The sequence below is a fragment of the Trypanosoma melophagium genome, assembly GCF_022059095.1.
Source record: "Trypanosoma melophagium isolate St. Kilda chromosome Unknown ctg4segment1, whole genome shotgun sequence".
NCBI lineage: Eukaryota > Euglenozoa > Kinetoplastea > Trypanosomatida > Trypanosomatidae > Trypanosoma > Trypanosoma melophagium.
Window position 1 is genome coordinate 285,650 of NW_027125179.1, and position 20,305 is coordinate 305,954.

Below are 20,305 nucleotides of genomic sequence, written 5' to 3' on the forward strand. Positions count from 1 at the left end.
ACATAGAGATAACCACGAAAAAAAAGACAATATCGTAAATTAAAGCAGAAAGCAACAAATCATAAGAACTCCTACAAGCACATGCGCTCACATTCCATGGGAAAAAAAGCCAAACACAATGACTGCAGATACTACGCTACACCATGGCCCCGCCAAACACAGGAGCCCACACCTCAACGAGAAAAACACAGGCAGAGAGACAAAGAGAAAGGAGTATGGAGAGGGGGAGAGAGGGTTTGAGAAGGGCACTGTACTGCTCTCCGCTGTGCATGAATCGCCCCGAGCACTCGAGAGCCAGCGGGGCGGGATTAATACAGCGTCGCAGATGCAAAAGGGGTGGGCATCATAGCAGATCTTGGTTTTGTGTCAATCGGTTTCTCGTCACAGTCAAACTCCCGCCAGGGTGAGGATAGAATTGCTTTTAGAATCATGTTACCATGCCTTTCCGTGTGTGTGTGTGTGTACCCAGTTGTCTGTCCACAACGAGAGAAAGAAAGAGAGGGGAGAAGCAGGGTTTGAGAGGGGCACTGCAGTAATCAGTTGATATGATTTGTAAATGGGCTGTCAAGCATGTGGTTGTACTCAGTGTCAGCGATCCATTTTGTTATTCATCACTTATTCCGCAGAAATACAGGTTGGATATGCGTGGACTCCTTTATGCCTTTGGCACAATGGATAAAAGCCACGCATTTCAATGCGTCTCGAGAAAAGGAAAGCACCTGTGCTCACTGGGTACTGAGTCCAGTGCTTGTTCTTATGTGTGTGTGTGTGTGTGGGTGGGTGGAGTGAGGGTGACGTCAGAGTGGAGTGATTTGTGTTGTCGGTAAACTCATCGCTTGGTGTATCTCAGAAATGTAGACGTTTCTCATCATATGATGGTTTTTTTCTGTTGTTATAATTGTTTTTGGAGAGTTGCTACTAAGTTTTTTCTTTGTACACTATTCGGTGGTACTAACTTGAATCGTATTTTAAAGTGAGAAAAAAAGAATGGGAGAGATGAATAAGTATTTGTTGTGCTTACTGTTATTAGTTCATCTGTTATTTTTTTTGTGGTAGTTTGAACGTGTTATAAAGGCAAGGTTTTTATGTTCTTGTTGTTTTTTTGTCGCAGAACGGACATTGCAGTACATGCTGTTTCTTTTTTTCTCTTTGAGGGAAACTCTTCTGGCCTACACCAGTGTATGGTTTCCTTAGCACATTTGTTTTTTTTCTTCTCTGGACTCCCTAATTTTTTTTTCGTTCTGGTGTCTTCTTCAACGGTATTAGTGCTACTTTTTTTTGCCGGATTTCTCGATGTAACCTATACGTATGATGTGCGGATAGTTCTTTTTGTTTATGTAACTGAATAAATGAGCAATATATATATACATATATATATATATATATATATATATTTGATTGTGTGATTCTTTTTTTCTTCTACACACCCACAAAGTTGGAGTGTAGCGATGTATCCCTGCAGAACCATACATATATATTTGTATGCGTTTCCTGACTCTGCTCCGTGTATCTTACTAGCATTTTACACCAACTTTTTGTGTCGCAGTGTTGATTTGAGGAAGCGGAACTGGAGCCATGTGACGCCTATCATAACAACAACGGTGAGGATGCCGAAGGCCCAAATGCGTGTGTAGGTACTCTCCGAGGTATACCGCATACGCTCAAAGCGTCCGATAAGGTGTTCAATCTCGTCCTTTGTGTCTTCAACGAGTGTATCGAGTGTCTTCAGTGCCTGCTCGACGCCGCGAATGTACTCTGCCGGCCGGAGCATATCCTTCTGCTGTCCCCCAAAGTCGCGGAATGTGAACACTTCCATTCCGTCAATGCGCTGCCGGGCGAGTGGCACATCCGCCTTTGGTGCCGTCCTGGACGTTTGATCGGCGTTAAAGTCGAGGACAATCCCCCCGCCGCTGCCGCCCGCGTCGGCCGTCCACCCCTGGCGGGTGACCTGCACGCAGAGGCGGTAGGGCCCCACCACCTCCGCCATGACGGGGGCGCTGAAGGCGTGGGAGCCGGCGACCAGCGGGGTGGAGGAGATCTCCTCGCCGTCCGGGGACGACACGGTGAGGGCCGCCGGGACCCCCTCGCCCGCCCCCGCCCGCGTGTACTCCCCGGAGACCACCCGCGTCGCCCCGTCCACCTCCTCCACAAAGCAGACGGGTTTCGTGTCGCGCAGCACAAAGCGCACCGCCCCTGCCGGCACACACACGCAAGTCAAAGTAAGCAATAAGAGAAGAAGAACAAGTGGAAGTCGTGCCACATGATGTTGTGGGTGATAAGGATCACGTACGGGTACATAAAAGGTGCGGGACATGGTCTTTGGTGTGCAATTCACACACAAAGAGAGAGAATGAAGAAAAAAACAACAACAATAATAGTTGGTAATAACCTCAACGAACAATGAAGAATGCCTAATAATTGCAGGAGTTACTAGAGCCCTATAGGGGTAAAAAAGAGAAAACTATATGTGTCATAGAACCCAGGACGTGGTGTGGCAATATGAAAAAAAGAAGAAAAAAAGAGCGACTAAAATAAATAATAAGGTACAAGAAAACAAATAAGCCCATGCTAATCAGAGTGCTCGCGCAGACTGTGCGTTCCAATGTAAATTCAGGAAATACGTACGGAGAAATCCGTAAAAGTAGCAAGACAATATGCAACGAAATGGGCTTTTCTTTCTTGTTACTCTCTCTCCCTCTCTCTCTCTCGCTTCAGTATAAAGAAGAAGAAAACCAGTGAGTACATAGCTACGCACGCTTAGAATACTCACGCAAGGAGAAACCAATTTCAAAACAAAACAAAAAGTCAAAAAAAAGCAAGATGTTTTTTTTTTGTTTTAATGGGGTAAGAAATAACGCAAATTGTGTCCACATTTAAAAACAGCACTCATTAGGAAGATGATTTTTCACTCTTTCACTGTATTGAAAGTCGATGAATAGCATCCTCAAGCTCCCCAATGTGTTCAACGCAAACAAGTCTACCACTTTCCATCGGAGATAAGAGCACATCCGGGAAATCAGCGCCGTGGGCCACCCAAACAGCACTCCATCCCATTGCAAGAGGTTCGAGAAGATTGTGTGCAGAATCGTCTACCATTACCATATGATGCGGTTCAATCCATACAGACTCCTGTTGTTCGTCTTTTAACGCTTTATAAATTGCAGTGTATGCAGATCGCATAGGTTTATTACTTACAACAGGTCCTGTATGTGCCCACTGATCCTCGTAGGAAAATCCTTTCAGTGTAAACTCATCGTTTCTGAGGCCTAGCCTCTCCAATACAGTGGTAGCGTGCCTCCTCGGAGCATTTGTCAAGTAATACAGGCTGTGTTGATTTTTACTCTGTAAACGAGAAAGCATTTCACGAAGCATAATATTCTCTTTTATTCCAGTAAAATCGCAGCGGCTGTAGACAAAATCTGTTATGACCTCAGGTTTGATACCAGTTTTCTCATTTACCAGACCACATATAGTCAAACCATACTTTTTAAAACACATTTCAACGAAAGATTTTGCTTCTTCTACAGGAATCTGAAGCGAATTCTGGACGTATTCAATAAGTGCAAGTCTCAATTGCATCGACAGAGAACCCACTGCTCTGTCATTATACAAGGTATTGTCGATGTCCAGAAGCACCACCATTCGTTTCCGCTGATTTTGCCTTTGGTCCTTCTGCCACTCAACTTGTCCTTCTTGAGTCATTTCGGTGTCACAGCCCATCACTTCTCGAACGAACAGTTTTTCTTCTTTTTTATTCTGGTGTTTTACGAAATATTATTAAGATTATACAAGGCAAAGAAAAAAAAAACACACACACACACAGACAAAACTCAGAGAAAACAACGGAAGTTATTCGTCAAGGGTAGGAACAACAAAAGAATATAGAGAAAGATAAATCAACAGATAGATGCGAAAACAATTGCATATGCAAAGTAAAACTTAACACAACAGTTCATGCGCTCTTCATATGAGATCGCATTCATTGTACTGCAAAAAAAAAAGAGAACTTCGTCAGCTCATAAACAAACCAGAAAAAGGTTTGAAATTGGCAAGCAAAACATGCTCCTAAACTGCAGCCAAGATTTTCCTCAACAAGATGACTGATGAGATACTTAAACGAGATTCGAAAGAAAAAAAAAAGAAAGAGAACTTATTCAAATTAATTTATTACTATTTTTTTCTTTCTTACCCACTTTTTTCAATAGATATTTTTAAAGATATTTTTTTTTCTCCTGGTTGCTTCAAATACTTCCTTTCCTCTTTTTTCCCCTTTATTATGACGACCCTCTATATATACAAGTAAAAGAGAGATTCCCCATTCATGAAAGTGAAAAAAAAAGAGAAAAAGAGAGAAAAAAAAAAAATAAAGCTGGAGTAAAAAAAGAAAAAACGAAAAACGAAAAAAAAAAACAGATCACTTTGCACGCTTTTTCGCAGGCTGTGCGTCATCATCACTACTGTCGTCAAACCGCTTGTACTCAATCTTTGAAGAAGAGAAGGGTGCCCCACCATTGTTTTGGGGCGACAGACCAAACGCACCACTTTGGTTCTTACTGTGATTGTTGTTGTTATTGTAGTTGTTATTCCTGCCGTTACCATTCTGGGCATCAAATGATGGACGATTTCCATTATTCAAAGCGGGCATATGTCGTTGACTTCCAAATCCCGTATGATTGCGATTACGCTTCATTACTTGATACCGTGGTTGCTGATCACCCCATTCACGAAGCCAATCTGGTACTTGCTGATGTGCCCGTTCAATAATGGCGATGAGTTCTTTTACTATTGCCGGTGTAATTTGCTGTTCCCGCTTTGTGATAAGTGTGAAAGCCTCTCCCTTGGCTCCTGCTCGTCCAGTACGACCAATACGATGTACGTAATCATCAATTTGCATAGGGAAATCATAATTGATAACCGTTTCCAACTGTTTAATATCCAAACCACGTGCGGCGACATCTGTTGCCACAACACAGAGTCTTGGGTCCTTGCGAAAGCGATCAAGAATAAATTCACGCTGTCTTTGCTCCTTATCACCATGAATAGCCATAGCATCATAACCCCACTTTTTCAGTTGCCACTCAAGATCATCTGCAGTTTTTTTTGTCTTACAAAAGACCAAAACACGTTCATTGCAGTGATTTGCCATCAATTTCTTTAACACATCCAATTTGCCATGTTCTTGTGTAAGAATAAAGTGTTGTGTTACATCCTTATTGGCTAACAATTCTGTACTTCCCACGTGAATACGTATCCAATCCTTTTGAAATTCCGCCGCCAATCGTTGAATCTCTTTAGGCCATGTAGCCGAGAACATTAATGTCTGACGTTCCGGACGCATCTGAGCACAAATAGCACGCACTTGTGGTTCAAATCCCATATCCAACATTCGATCTGCTTCATCCAACACGAGATACGTTACACGAAAGAGATTTACCCGTTTAATTTCCAAAAAGTCAATTAATCGTCCTGGAGTGGCAACAAGAACATGAACACCTTGTCGAAGCATTCCAAGTTGTGGTCCTTTAGGTGCTCCGCCGTAGACACAACCACATCGAATCCCCGTTGGAAGCACTTTATTTGTTTCCTGTTCAATTTGTTGTGCCAATTCTCGTGTTGGGGCAAGAACAATTACCATTGGTCCATCTCCCGGTCGCAATGGTTCCTGCATGGCAATATGTGCGAGGGCTGGAACCATGAATGCTAATGTCTTACCAGATCCCGTTTTCGCCACTCCAACAATATCACGTCCACGCAGGAGAATAGGCCATGTTTGTGCTTGTACGGCGGTGGGTGAAGTAAATCCCTGCGCGGTGAGTTTGCGCTTCAAATACTCCGGCACCAATGCGGTGAGTTGATCAAAGTTCGTAATAGGCGGTGGGCAGTTATCACCAAAGACAGCAATGGCATTTGTCTCCCGCCATATTTGGGCTTCTGCTTCATTAAGTTGTGCAACAGGGGCGGCATCGGTCTTTGCATTCGCGGCACGTTGAATAGACTTTGTGTCAATCACGTTCCAATTACCAGGCACAAGTTTCACATTATTCCAATCAACAGGTCGCATCTTTTCCCCCGGTGCGTCAAGCGTGGAGCAACGACCAGCATTGTTATTATTATTATTATTATTATTATTATTATTATTATTACCCTTATTGTAGTTATTACCGTAATTGTTACCATTACGACCATGACCACCGCGATAGCCCTGCTGGGAATGCTGGCGCTGCTGCTGGTAACCAGAAAAAGGGTTATAACTCTCTTCCATTGTATACTCTTTTCACGGGGAAATAGAAATAAAAACAAAAATGGTAACAATAAAAAAAAACAAACAAACAACAACAACAACACTAGAACACTTCTAAATTATGCTTAAAGAGAGACATGGAAAAGCGAAAGAAAGAAAGAATAATAATAAAACGCAGAAAGAAATGAGCATGAAGCGTTTTATGCTAAAGTATGAGCTAGCTTCAAATGGTATTATTACAACTCCGTACATATCTCTCTTCTTTTTTCTTGCACGTACCACTCTCTTTACTTTTGCCTTGCAATTTTTCCGCTTATTTAAATCAAGTATTCAATTATCAGAAAGAAAATAAAAATATTGTAATCGAAAAAAAAAAACAGAGGAAAAAAAGACAAAGGCAAGGTTTTTTTCCGTTGAAAAACAGAAACAAACCAATCTTTTCTTTTTCATACATATATGCATACATACACACAGAAAAAAAAACTGAGGGAGGAGAAAAAGGAGAATAACTGGATTTTTTTTTCTTGTGATACATACGACACACACAACATAAATAACATTTTAACACTTACATCTCGCTCATAAATCATTTTGAATGTAAAAAAACACAATAGTGAATCAAAAAAAAAAAAGCAGCAAATTCAGTAACATTACAAATTGTTACCTTCTCTGTGCCTAGAAGTATTAAAATAAAAACACAGAAAGAGGAATACAATATATACTGGTCACTAATCTCGGCTTGGCGCACACTTCACACCATATACCCCCACTTGCTTTTCTTCATGATGCTTTGGCTTCTTCCGATCTTCTCGTCCCTGTAGTGAATCAAATTTTGGAATAATACGGACCGCAGCACTTACCAGTTCACTAGGATAAGGGAAATGAAGACCAAGACGATCCAATACAGCCTCTTGTTCTGCAATTACCACTTTCGCCTGTGCGAGTTCCTGTGATAGTCTAGAGTATTCGTCGTCTGTCTGTCTTTGAGAGATATCAGCAGGCTCAGGAGCATTAGCTGTCACAGGAATATTTGTCGACGTGTGTTTCTTAAGAGAAGAATCTATTTTCTTTTCCCTTTTTCTCACGATGGAAGCACTTCTACCCTTGGGTGGATTAAGCGGTGCTTGGAGATATTTCTTTCCCACAAAGAATGGTTTCTTTATTATTTTTGTTTTCTGTGAAGGCATCATAGAAGTCACTGGGGGTAATTTTTTTGTGTTTACTGGCAGATTTTCATGGAAAGGTGAATTCCTCTTATCTAGTCCTTCTGCTACATCTAATCGGGCTTGCATCTTATCTACGAGTTGATTCAGTTCTACACACTCTAACTCACGCATTTTTAACTTCTCTAGTGCCTCTTCCAGTGAGGCCCGCATTGTTTCAATCTCTCTATGCAGCATGATGTTTTCATGGCGTGTCTGCTGTAATTCCTGCATAAGATCTCCTGTAAAGTACGGCTGTGTTGATGGAATTTGCATCTGCGCCGTAAGTCTCGCATCACTGCGTGGGGGCGATGGGGATGGCGGCATGAGAGCCGCAGGTGGAGGCGGCCGCCGCACAATTGGAGACATTCCAGTTGCAGAAATAGGAGAATACGTCCCTTCCCTTCTTTCATCATGGATGTTATTTAGCTGGCTATTAATATCACTATTATTCATATTAATACTATTGATATGCTTGGGTGGAAAATTGCACACTTGTGGTTCACACATTGTTAAACGCGGTGAACTGTCGGTTCGATTTGAACTTCCTGTCGTATTATTTGCGATTGCAGCCCCATCTCTATTATTATTTGGTAATGGACTTGGCGATGCGGCTTGTCGTCTACGTCGTGTTTCATGTGTTCCTGTACAATCTGTTTCATTATCTGTGCAGTGTAGAGATGTGGTATCACGTTGCATTGGTTGAGATTCCGAGTCGGTGGCTGCTCTGTAATGTACGGTGTGGGGTTTGCGTTTTTTTTCGCTCCTCGGACTGTTGATAGAGTTATCATCAACCACAGTGTTGTACAGTGTGAGAGTGGCCATTTCCAGTCAATAAGGGGGAGACAGGTATAGATAGATAGATAGATAAGTGAATGAGAGTCCAAACTCTAATCTATAGATCCAATTCCTTTCTTTGTAAAAAGAGAAGGAAAAAATGGGGGAAAAAAGAAGAAGATTCGGATAAAATCATGTATTGATAGTATCATACGTACAAAGTAGAAACAAAAACAAAGACACAACTTCTCACTTTTTTCTTTTTCTTGTAGTGAACCACTTCCTGTGTAGAATTCTCTCACTCTTGACACTGTCCTTTGATTGGAAAGGGGAAAAAAAAATGCAAAGAAAATGAAAAAGAAAAATAATATATGACTAATCTATACGTATATATATATATATAGGATCAAATCACAGTAGTCTAAAAGCATTCCTTGTTTCACATTCTTCACTGCAATAGTACCAAGCATGCAAGTCAACGATGATGGAGAGCTTACTCAGCATCATTATTGTTATTATTCTCATCTATGTATATAAGCATTGAACTGTTTCACTTGTGTCTTATCTTTCCAGCGACGCCACGCCAAACGCAGCAAACAACGCTGTGCGAATCCATCTAAAACATACTGTGGTACAACATTTGTAAAAACACATCGTTTTCCCTCACCAACACCTTCACTCTCATACTCTTCTCTCCTTGCATTCCTCTCTAATCCACTCCTGGGATCAGCTCCAGTTGTAAATAAATTCATTCCATGATCATCCCAGTTTTCACTATTACGCGGATACCCTTCACTTGACACAAGTCCACGAAAAGAGGCTTCACGAACACTCCAAAAATCCTCATCTCTACGAATTGCCATCTCAGATCGCTTTGGTAAAGGTCGTGGTTTTTCTTGTGGTCGTATAAACACAAGTGCCTGCTGTCCAGCACTAGATCGTCTACTAGGAAGCACTTGTGAACTACGACTCCGCAAATAGGAATTATACGTCATATTATTATTATTATTATTATTATTATTATTATTATTATTATTATTATTATTTGGTACCGTAGCAGAGGATGTGTGACGCCATGGATCATGGTAAAAAGACTGTGTATCTATAAATGGATGTGAAAACATATGTTTTGACTCATCTGTATTATATTTAATAGATGGATTCCATGGCTCAGAAGTACACATGCGTCGCAACGGTCTTGGTGGAGTTAACCAAGGTCGGGCAATAAAACGATGATCATTAGAAAAGTTATCATCTTTAGTTGGCATATAATGACTACTAGATGATATGTATGGTTCTTCTATAAGAGGAGCTTCAAAAGAAAAATTATCGACTCTAGATCTTGACTTTTTTCTTGTTGGTGTTGTTTTTCTTGTTGCTCTTTCCTCTCTTGAGGCATGATGACCGTTAACATTACCAACACTATAACTTCTGTAACCCCCTCTACGATAGTTTTTCCTATAGATATCATCAAGATCACTATATGGTTTAACCGCTAAATTGGAACCTTTCATATCTCTTTTCAATTCATCTTTTCGATACTCGTTTTTCCTCTTCTCTTTGTTCCTCTGCGTCGGATCTGTGTAGGATTCGGTATTATCCCACAGGCGTGTGTTTATATTAGCTCCATTCAAATCAAAGAAAAGTTTCCTCTGTGTGTCTTCGTGCAGAGTTGCATTATTTAAATAATCCTTTTGCGATTCTGTAGCAACTAAACCAACAACACCAGCACCAGTTCCACAAGTACAATTATTTTTATTACCATTAACAATAACCGAATTTACTCCTCCTTTTCGGTGTAACGGGGGATGGTTATTACACTTCTTACTGCTACTTTCTCTTTGAGTCGTTGATGTAAGTTGTATGGATCGTCCGTTTCCTACAGATGACCGACTTAACTTACTATACTTTTCATTTACAGCTTTTCTACGAATTAATGATTCTCTGCGGTTTTGCTGCTTCTCTTGAAGTTGTTTTTGAGTCATACTTAACAGTTGTTTGCCATACTTTGCAAGGGCCGCCTCATAGGCAGTTGTTGTTGGTGGTGGTGGTGTTGAAGACACTGGTGATGCCTGTCGTTCCTCCTCTTCCTCTTCCCATTCCGGTGGATTATTTGACGCTATTGTTATCTCGCTTCTTCTTCCTCCTTGTTGTGTTATCTTTACTGGGGATACTTCTTTCAAATTGTTTCCCACTATCTCACCATCCTGTAGTAAACTCGTATCATCTTGTGTACTCATTTTTTTCTTTATTGGCAACTGTGACATTTTACTTCGTCTCTTGAAGTATTTCTCTAAACTCAGCGGCGGATCTATCACGCGCTGCTGCAGTTGTGATGATGATGGTTGTCCTTGGTTAAAAGGCTCTTTTTCATCTTTTGAGGGTAATTGCTTCCGCATTTCCCCGTTTTCTCGTTCATTACATTTCTTTTCATGATTATTCCACTGTGTTTTCTCCTTTTCGTATGGCGTTGGCAAAAGTTTGGAGTTCGAAAAAGTTGACCGCCCACTACAAATCACTGCGACTACTGCTGGTTCTGGGAGTGGAGGAGCCGAGTGGGTCTGCAGAGGACTTTGGGGCCGGTTTGGCATCAAACAAAGACCTCTCTACACTATTTAAATAATAAAAAAAAAAACTCTATCTATCTTAATTGTTTTCTTTTAATTTTTGTGTACAGGAATAAAAGAAAAAAGTCCACGGAGTTCGCTAATAAAAAGAATTTACAGGTCCCCGGGAGGTGGGAGAACCCACCAAGCTGTTCAAAACAAAGAAATAAAATAAAGAGAGAGAGAAAGAGAGAGAAGAAATGAATATCCCACATTTTAGAACGTTTTATTGCGCAATATTTATATAGCAAATAGAAAAAAAAACCCACAAAGGGAATTTCTTCAGAAAACAAAACGAGAAGCAAAGCTAAGCAATAAGAAAAGAAAAAAAAATAAATTCCTTAGTAATCGCTTAGCAAACAAAATAAACAAACATGTAAAAATAAAAATAAAAAAGACATTAACGAGAACGATAACATAAAGGCGCAAACTCTTTTTTTATTATCAACTTTCATCTGCACTCTCACTAATTACTGGCAACACCACCGATCATGAAATGTCCCTCACTCTCTCCCTTCTCATTAGATCCTCCTTCCTTTATTCCACTCAACAACTAATTATTATGTTTATTCTTTTCTTTTCATTTATGATACTGGTAACACAGGTGGATGACCACTGGCGAAACCCATACCAAGGTTTACCAGACACCGCAACCCACGCACCGCACACCTGCTGTTCTCTCCCATGTATAACAACAGTCTTTGTAGCACCTCCACAACTCCAAGTTCTACAAACACCTGTGCTGTTTCTCGGTGATAGGCAGTCACACTACATATTAACGTGGCCCACGCCTCCACAACTCGTGGCTCCGTGTGAAGCGGAAAGATAAGAGGACTCAACACATGACAGTGGTCGCGGGTGAGACGCAAGGTCTGCACACACGCCACATTAGAGAACGCTATCAATGCCCGCAGCAACACAGCAGACTCCGTAATGTGTGTTTGCGCAATCACAAGCGCGAGATCCCAGGCGGCGGCGGAGTGAAGTTGCGCGTGTGATTCGGGATTTGCTGCGAGATTGGCAAGCAGCGCCGCCACACAAAGAGCCACGCGGGCATCCGCAACGCAGACAGGCGCGAGAAGTGAAATAGAAATATCGAGTTACGGCGCCATACGTGCGAGTCGGGCCCCGCCGGTGTTAGCGGCGGCATCATCCATGTGACGTTTGGCTTCTCTGCGGAGGGATTGAATATCGGCTTCTGCGAATTTACGGCGGCGGGCAAAGCGACTGGCTGTTGCCCGCAGGGATTCCCATTCTTTATCTTTTTCTATTTCTTTGCTTTATCGTCCTTCTCCATTTTCTTCTTCTTTTTCTTTTGATGGGATTGGGGCGAATAATTCCTCTACGGTGGGGGGCAGCAGTGGCGGTGTTAGGGCGGTTGTGTTCTCCGGCCGTGTCATACGCCGCAGGGTGTCAAGCAGCAGAAGTAATGATGGACTACTGTCCATTACACAAACTGCAGAGATCGATATATAAATATATAGATAGATATATAGATAGAAAACTAGAAATAAGAGGGAGAACAAGGAAGAAGAAGAAGAAGAAGAAGAAGAAGAAAAATAGCAAAACAAAGGGAATATGAGGAGTCAGATAAATGGATTAACAACATTCAAAAAAAAAAAGATAAGTAAAGGAGGATGAAAGAAAACACGTACACACAGAGAAATATATATGAAATATCAACAGTGAAAAAGAAGATTAGTGGCTACCTCTTTTACAAGTTACGGTACAGAGTAGGCAACAGGAAAAAAAAAAACGTCGTAAAAGGCTAACACAGCTCCCTTCGTCTTGACACACATACATACATATACACACAAACATATACAGAGACTATTACAGAGAAACTCATGTAGTGGAAGGTGCTTCCAAGAGATGAGAAGTATTGAAAGCAAACAAACACACATACACACATACGGAAAGAAATACTCATTCACATTCTCTTCATCCCACGTCATATGAAGGAAAAAAAAAGTAGAAAAGAGCAAAAACAGGATGATTCTTGTTTTCTTTTTGTGAATTGCTTTATTCTTCGGTGCTGTAAATGTGTCTGAGGCACACGAGGTAAGGGAAGTGGGGGAGCGCATACGAAAAGAAACCAAACAATATAAAATGGAATAATTTCAGTCCGATAAACTCTCAAAAAAAAAGGCTATAGAGAAAAATAAAAAGGTAAAGACGCACACAAGATAAAACTACACTTGAAGATACTAAAAACAACAAGGGATTCGTTTACCTTCTCATTATTATCCATTCCTTTCTTCTTCCTTTTTCATCTCGTTTCGCTTCCTTTCCTCTCCCAATAGGCAATTTATATTCAAAACTTTATCCATTAAAGTTATGTCCTCGTATGCGGGTGCTATGAGTATGAATGTTTGAATGTATATATATATATATATATATATTACTTTACTAACGCAATGCCCGACGAAATACCTCGTAGTCCGTGCAGGTAGGAGGTGTCCCCTTTTTCGCACGTGCCCTGAACGAAAGTGACTCCGCCTCACATCGACGAGCTAGAGAATCCCGATGTCGCTGCAGTACTTCTGTTTCCATACGACGAACATCGGCGAGACCTTTTGTGGCCAAATCCGCCCAATGACGATGAACGTAATATTTCACACGTAATCCATGTAAAGATGTGACCCGCTCTACCACACGTCCCTGCGCTGGTTCCGGGGTGAGACTGAACGTGTTGGCGACACTGCTAGCACGATGAGCCGAATGTGGCCCCTGATACCCACTTGGATCCATAAGCGACGACTGCAAAAGAATGGCAAGAAAGAGAAAGATAAGAAGCGGCACCATCATAATTACATTCGCATTCACCTCCGCCTCGTAAACCCGGGCCCCGCCGCCATTCATTCCACGTGCATGTGCGAAAAATTCCTCAAATATATCATTTGGTTGTCGATACATGTGTCGAGCAGCAGCAGCGGGATGTTGTCGTGCGGCACCCGAGCTTTCATGCCGTTGTACACCCTCAACTCCCCGCATATCGTAAATACGACGTTTACTGGCATCAGAGAGTGTAGTGTTTGCAGTTCCGACTAGTTTGAATGCCTCACTGGCACCGGAATGTTTATTCTTATCCGGGTGGCATCTAAGAGCCATCTTTTTATATGCAACCTTTATCTGATCCGTAGTAGCGGTTCGATCAACAAATAGAATTCGGTAGTAATTTGTTCGGTTACTAAGCACATGCTGTACAATTGTCGCATCATTCATGGCGTCCATCTTCTGTCGACTCTTTGTGTTTTATTTATTTATTTATTTATTTTTTTTTTTTACGTCCTTTTCCTTTCCCCCTTTTTTCTTTTCTTTCGTCTCCCCACACTTTACTCTTGGGCTATGATACTTTTAATCCCCCTTTCTTTTTTTTTCTTTTTCTTCTCTAATTTTACAAAAAGAAAGGATTCTTCGTTCTGTTGTTCTTGTTTTTGTTCAGTCACTCACTTTTTCTCTGAAAACCAGAGTTTTCCTTTCTTTTTTATTTTGAGAGATTTGACTATGTGTGCTGCTCTCACTTTCACACCTCCAATACCAGAAATGAAAACAAATTGAGAGAAGCATCACATGTAGAGAAGGATATAAATAACAAAAGGATCATAAGAAGAAATGGGTAGATAGAAATGTAGAGAAAGAGAAAGAGAAACAAATGGCACTGCTAATGCAAAAAAAAAAAAAATACATCGAATATATTTTTTATTCGCTCGTTCTCTCATAAATACAGAGAGGTATAGAAACTCTTTTTTTCTTTCTTTCCTTTTTTTATTATTTATATCGTCGTCCTGGATTACACTTCACTTCACTTATTCTCACTCAATCAACCAATCTCTCACTCTATAGAGAAAACACACAGACACACAGACACACACAAAAAAAAAAAATGCCTTTTTTATGGATTTGGTAAACTCACTGATCCCACCACCACAACTTTTGGCATTCGTTCCAAAGCCGACGGTATCTCTTTTGCAGTTGATCCTTTGCAATACTTAATCATCCCTTCAGCACCTTTAAATTTATAACAGTTATGTTCATAATAAAAAGCTATACGTGTGAGTTCACTTTTTGACATGGAAGTATAACCAAGATGCGACCAAAAAGGAATAGCCTGCACATCTGCAGAAATCATCATAAACTCAAATCCCGACTCCGCACACCACTGCGAAAGTGCGGCATTTAATAATCTACCAAAACCATTCTTTTTATAACCGACACCAGTTGCAAAAAGAGGTACTTCGACAAAGTGTTGTGTATCATAGTGGTGTGCTTTTATAGTAACAGCACAAACCATTTCATTCGTTGTGTGGGAGCGGAGATACCATGTATAACTTCCCTTAGCTCGTCTTCTAGTACGAGTGGAATGGGACTGGGGAAGAATGACCAATCGCTGCAATTCTGGTGGATCTGGATATTGAAATTGCATTGAATATAATTCCACCGCCTCCCGTCGTTCTTCCTCTGTTTGTACAAGACCAAAAGAAACGGGAAATGGTCCGTCCCCAGTGAGTTTAACGTATTGATCTTGAATTGCCGTGCGTAGCAGTAACTGGGCGTGTGTTAATGTACTCCCACCAGTAGACTTTGTTGATCGCTGTCCCCTCTGTGATTGCTGTTGTTGATGATCCTCACCAGCGGCATTTGTATAACGTGTATGTATATCTTCTCTGCCCTCCTCTCCTGCTGCTGCACTATTATTATTACTATTATCAGTTTGACGTCCATTCGTTTTTCCTCTATGCTGGAGTGCGACGATGTGTGTATCGTAGTACGCCATAAGCCGCTGCATAAATGTGGCGTCCGTGGCGAAGAGAACGGCATACGCCCGGGCAATTTCACTCCGTTCTTCTCTGTTCGCCTCCCAGTACTTCTCAATAAGAAGATCCTTCTGTTCGCCGCTGAGCTGCACAGTACCGTAGTACTTGGCGAGCAGCGCCGCTTGCTCATCCGTAAGCAGCATTTATCAGCGGATATATATATATATATATATATATATATATATATATATATGGGATATGGATAGGTGGGGGTGAAAAGGTGAAAAGTAAAGAATCAACGGAAATAATAACGGAGGAATATATCTATGTATCTATCTATATAGATATAGATAGATACAGATATAAAATAAAACTGCAACAGTCGCTCCAATGAAATTACTCGCACCTCACCCACACGGCGTGAAACAAAAAGGAGAAAGGTGTCGCACCAAACTGCATAGAACCGTACACAAGGAGAAGGGGGAAAGTGGAGAAGAACAGTAGTGAGAATCGCAAATAGAAATAGAAAAATGAACGTGGGATATATATACAAAAAAAAGGGAGGAAAAATACAAAGAAAAAGAGAAATGAAATAATAAACGACAATAATAATAAACACGAAAAACAAAAACAATTAATGCGCGAGAAAAAAAAGATATTTCTACTAGTAGGACAAAAAAAAAAAAAAGAACAATGAAAAGATAGTGGCAAATTTGGAATCACATACGACCATGTGTTGTATTGGTATATAGTGAACAGAATCGGGTAACTGAATAAAGGAGTGATTGAATGTTCATATAGATATATAATACACAAAACAATATCAGTTCACAAATGTATTATTATCACAAACAGAGAAGCAATAAAAGAAAGAAAATGAAGACAAGTGAAAATGGGTGTAAATGGAATAATGAAAAAGAATATAGGTATGAAGGGATAGTAGAAATAAAATTTTACTCTGTGAGACTTTACCATCATTTTCAAGAACATAAATTACACTGTTGAGGATATTTCATTAGAGGCCTTTTTTCCCTATTTCTTTCTCTTTGGTTGCACCTCTTCCATATCTATTATCTTCCTAATATTTTCTTCAATTCTTCCTTAATTTTCCCTCCTCTGATACTATTATTATTATTATTATTATTATTATTATTATTATACCTTATCGTTTCTTTCTTTTTCCTCCTTATGCCTCACAGCTTCAGTTCTCGTATTTTCAGCAAGAAATGATCACGCAGGGGCTCACTAACATATGCCACCATTTCCGCCAGCACAGATATCGCCATAGTAACAAACACAACATCTGGATCAATTGAGTGGGCCACTTCCCGTTGAACAAGTTTATATAAATTAATAAACATATCGATACGTTCCGCCTCTGAGGTGTATTCTTTTGCCCAAGCATCCACCTGCATTTCCTCCAAACCATGTCGAATATTATTTTCTACGAGTTGCCAGAGGACAGAATGAAAGAGCGATCCCCGCGCAAATCGCTCATACATAACACAATACGTCTTGTACGGGTGAGAAGAGAGAAACGACGGCACCGCTTCACGATTTACTTTTAAATAATTTAGAAACGAGTCCGAAGTGAGAGCACTCACAGTCGCAGGATCACAGAGGTGAAAGACGGTAAGGGCAGATGTCATGGCTTGAAACCATGCACTAACTGGTTTAAGAAACTCCTTCGTAAGTGTGACGAAGAATTTTCGCACAATATCATCTGCAATACTGTACTGTGAAAAAATATGTGTAGCATCTGATGCACCAGAAATTCGATCCGTACAATCTGCAGTATCTGTAATATTTGTAACTTCTTTCAAATTACTACACCCATTCCATATATGTGCATTTAATGAGGCCAATTGTGCCTCTGCATTTAGACGTGATGCTTGTTCTAATCGATGAAGAAGACTTGCCGTCAGGGTGCTGTGATCCACCAGAAAAGGATAGGTAGATTTAAACATATTAACAACTTTATGACTATTAAGACATTTATCTCCATTTGAACCGCCTGGAATTGTACGAAGAAGTGATGTAGTACTTTGTTTTGCCGCTGTCAAGACGGGAAAAAAGTTTCTGTACGTAAACACACGGGGACTCTCCGGTGAAGTCATAGTATTTTCCTTTCTTACTGGTATACCTTTACATAATCCATTAACACTCTGTCCTCCTTTTTCTCCTTTTTCTTCTTCTTTTCTTCCTCTAGGAGTTATTGTGGTTGTTGATATTGTGGTTGTGTTTGATGGTGATGATTTCATACTATTTCTAATTATCATATCAGTAGAGTTATTCCCAGTACCTTTTTCTTCTACTGTTATAGCACCACCTGTACCGCGAGCTTGTCTATCCACAACGGTGAGAACATTATGCCATCCATCAAAGGCACGAAAGAAAAAAGGATTCGTGGCTGCTACAATTATACTTTCTCTTGTTGAAAAAGGTATGGCTTTCCCCATACGGGAATAACGACTAAACACTTCATCTTGTACCGTAAAGTATGAACGTAACGTACCATTAAATTCAAACGGTAAAACAAGAGAAGCTACGGCAAAAGCTATTGCAGATGCCATGGACGGTGTATTACTCCATATAAAAATAGATTCATGCGAGAGAAGTAATTCCCATATTTGTGTCAAATGACGAAGATGTTCATTTAATAATGCGTAGAGAGGAATAACATCATGTGCCCAAACGGATTGATGTTTATTACCTAAAAATGCCACACGATCATCCAAATGCACTGCATGCCTATTTACTGCACTAATTTTTGAATCTATTGGCTGTAAACTTCGTTTCGGTGTTACAAAGGTAAGTGGTTGATAAAGAAGTGTTACATTATATTGTACGTGTGGGTGCGGTGTAGGCCAGGCTTCAATTTCTTCTATGGCTCGCTCTAACACTTCCTTCTGTGAATACTGACTCGGATTAAAGGAAGAATCTACTTCAAAAAACGTTGTTGGTACGGGTGAAAGGGCACTCAACACAGGGACCTTATCTATATCTGGAGAAAGCTCACAACACTGACAGATTCGTGGTACTACCACACGCAGAATTAATTCATGTACGGCCAGATACGGTAACCGTGAGAGTAACACAATAGCCTGCTGCACATAACCTCGCGGCACAGAAGGATCTCGCTTCTGTCGATAGTACGTTGCTCCGTAAATGTGTGAAATATCTTGTACTCTGCATGGAGCTACAACGGTTTCTGCCTGCCTTCGCGCCGCCGCGGCAGTGCCGTCTTTCATGTGAAAAAAGAAAATGAGATCGTGTCCACTCTCGGGATTACAGTCGGGAAAGGCTGTTTGTGTGAGCATGCGTTTTCCATCTTCACTGAGGGCATCACTTGGAACAACATGATCAAGAACAGGACCAATATCAAGATCAAAGCGGATGGAAACAAAGCAGATCACCCACGAAGATGACGACATATATATATATATATACTATTCAAATATTAATATACTCTGAGACTAGCAGCAGCAACAGTCGTAGCAGTAGCCACCACCCGGCCCTCTACTTTACTCTAGTTTAAGACAAATGGAACGGTCACACTTCCACGTTGTTTTCTTGTTTTTTCGTTGTTGCTTTCTTAACTTTGATCAAACTGCAGTAGAGAAGAGAAAGGTCTCACCTGAGGATCCTCAGTCTCCGAGCACCGCAAAAGAACAATGAAAAACACACACACAAAGAAACCCTATTCCTAATAATAATAAATAAATAAAAGAGATTGGAAAAAAAAAGGAAGGATAATAAGATAATTTGACAATATTAAAAATACATTTATAATAAATCTCATTTTACTATTTTTATCTATTTTCTACGGGGTATTTACACTTACAATAAAAAATTATCATTCACCCATAACTAAAGTCCGCTACAAGGATGACAAAGGGGGCAAACAAATGAAGAATACATCGTACTGCATAATAAAACAATTGCCAGTACACGTATAAAAAGGGAAGAGGAAACCCCAATAATAGTAATAATAATAATAATAATTATTATTATTATTATTATTATACATCTCTTCTCGCAGGACATTTTCGGGAAACGAATGCGCTTACAGACTGATGAAACACCACACAGGCACACAACGGAAAGGAAAAAAAAAGAATTCCAGATTGAGATGGATAGTAACAGAATAGGCAACAACACTTTCTTATAGAGATACATATATATATTGCTAGTTTGGTAGCTAAACCGTTATATTAAAACTGCACAAAAATAACAACAACAACAACAACAAAGAAACATCACGTTGTGTCACCACACTTGCAGTAAAAAAAAAAAACATGCAAAACGAAAAAAAAGCATAAAATTATTTATTTCCAAAGAATCCGACTTTAGTCGTGGAACACAGTAGTTTCACCTACATCTTTGATGCAATGCCAATGGAATAAATGACAAAAGAAAAACAGTACAGCGAAGCAAAAGTTGTACAAGTTTGTACGGATATACATGGACATTATGTATAAACACAGATATGCGTCTGCATTTGCTAAAAAAAAAAAAAAAAAACCAATTTTTTTCTTATTCTTCCTATTCTCATTCATGAAAGTCTAAAAGAAGTAGTTGACAAAATTTGAGCCGTTATAACGTCTCTCCTCACCTTTTTCTTTGTCTCTCTTCTAATACTTTTCATGTTCTTCTGTGCTTTTCTTTTCTTCTTCAATTTGGCATATGTGCATTTGTACCGTGGTGTATATAAAGATGATT

General features: G+C 40.2%; 9 protein-coding genes across 9 annotated transcripts; all 9 read right to left on the reverse strand.

Annotated features, from left to right (window-relative positions):
• Positions 1 to 1,522: 1,522 nt before the first annotated feature.
• On the reverse strand, positions 1,523 to 2,314 carry LSM04_001467 (GOLD domain; the record flags this gene model as incomplete). Its single annotated transcript, XM_067338994.1, has 1 exon — positions 1,523 to 2,314. One exon carries the CDS (start codon positions 2,312 to 2,314, stop codon positions 1,523 to 1,525), a length of 792 nt encoding a protein of 263 aa, XP_067187732.1.
• A 599-nt stretch (positions 2,315 to 2,913) lies between these two features.
• LSM04_004584 (uncharacterized protein) lies at positions 2,914 to 3,642 on the reverse strand (the record flags this gene model as incomplete). The annotated part of the gene is made up of 1 exon (XM_067338995.1): positions 2,914 to 3,642. One exon carries the CDS (start codon positions 3,640 to 3,642, stop codon positions 2,914 to 2,916), a length of 729 nt encoding a protein of 242 aa, XP_067187864.1.
• Positions 3,643 to 4,414: 772 nt separating this feature from the next.
• Positions 4,415 to 6,262, reverse strand: LSM04_006541 (DEAD/DEAH box helicase domain; the record flags this gene model as incomplete). The annotated part of the gene is made up of 1 exon (XM_067338997.1): positions 4,415 to 6,262. One exon carries the CDS (start codon positions 6,260 to 6,262, stop codon positions 4,415 to 4,417), a length of 1,848 nt encoding a protein of 615 aa, XP_067187938.1.
• A 707-nt stretch (positions 6,263 to 6,969) lies between these two features.
• Positions 6,970 to 8,268, reverse strand: LSM04_004755 (uncharacterized protein; the record flags this gene model as incomplete). Its single annotated transcript, XM_067338998.1, has 1 exon — positions 6,970 to 8,268. One exon carries the CDS (start codon positions 8,266 to 8,268, stop codon positions 6,970 to 6,972), a length of 1,299 nt encoding a protein of 432 aa, XP_067187871.1.
• A 473-nt stretch (positions 8,269 to 8,741) lies between these two features.
• LSM04_003158 (uncharacterized protein) lies at positions 8,742 to 10,811 on the reverse strand (the record flags this gene model as incomplete). The annotated part of the gene is made up of 1 exon (XM_067338999.1): positions 8,742 to 10,811. The coding sequence occupies one exon, from the start codon at positions 10,809 to 10,811 to the stop codon at positions 8,742 to 8,744; it is 2,070 nt and encodes a 689-aa protein (XP_067187813.1).
• Positions 10,812 to 11,410: 599 nt separating this feature from the next.
• LSM04_007256 (uncharacterized protein) lies at positions 11,411 to 12,274 on the reverse strand (the record flags this gene model as incomplete). The annotated part of the gene is made up of 2 exons (XM_067339000.1): positions 11,411 to 11,752; positions 12,173 to 12,274. The coding sequence occupies 2 exons, from the start codon at positions 12,272 to 12,274 to the stop codon at positions 11,411 to 11,413; spliced, it is 444 nt and encodes a 147-aa protein (XP_067187973.1).
• Positions 12,275 to 13,235: 961 nt separating this feature from the next.
• On the reverse strand, positions 13,236 to 14,060 carry LSM04_009307 (DnaJ domain; the record flags this gene model as incomplete). Its single annotated transcript, XM_067339001.1, has 1 exon — positions 13,236 to 14,060. One exon carries the CDS (start codon positions 14,058 to 14,060, stop codon positions 13,236 to 13,238), a length of 825 nt encoding a protein of 274 aa, XP_067188070.1.
• Positions 14,061 to 14,721: 661 nt separating this feature from the next.
• LSM04_001127 (uncharacterized protein) lies at positions 14,722 to 15,786 on the reverse strand (the record flags this gene model as incomplete). The annotated part of the gene is made up of 1 exon (XM_067339002.1): positions 14,722 to 15,786. The coding sequence occupies one exon, from the start codon at positions 15,784 to 15,786 to the stop codon at positions 14,722 to 14,724; it is 1,065 nt and encodes a 354-aa protein (XP_067187720.1).
• A 990-nt stretch (positions 15,787 to 16,776) lies between these two features.
• On the reverse strand, positions 16,777 to 19,017 carry LSM04_003362 (uncharacterized protein; the record flags this gene model as incomplete). Its single annotated transcript, XM_067339003.1, has 1 exon — positions 16,777 to 19,017. The coding sequence occupies one exon, from the start codon at positions 19,015 to 19,017 to the stop codon at positions 16,777 to 16,779; it is 2,241 nt and encodes a 746-aa protein (XP_067187823.1).
• Between the last annotated feature and the right edge of the window lie 1,288 nt (positions 19,018 to 20,305).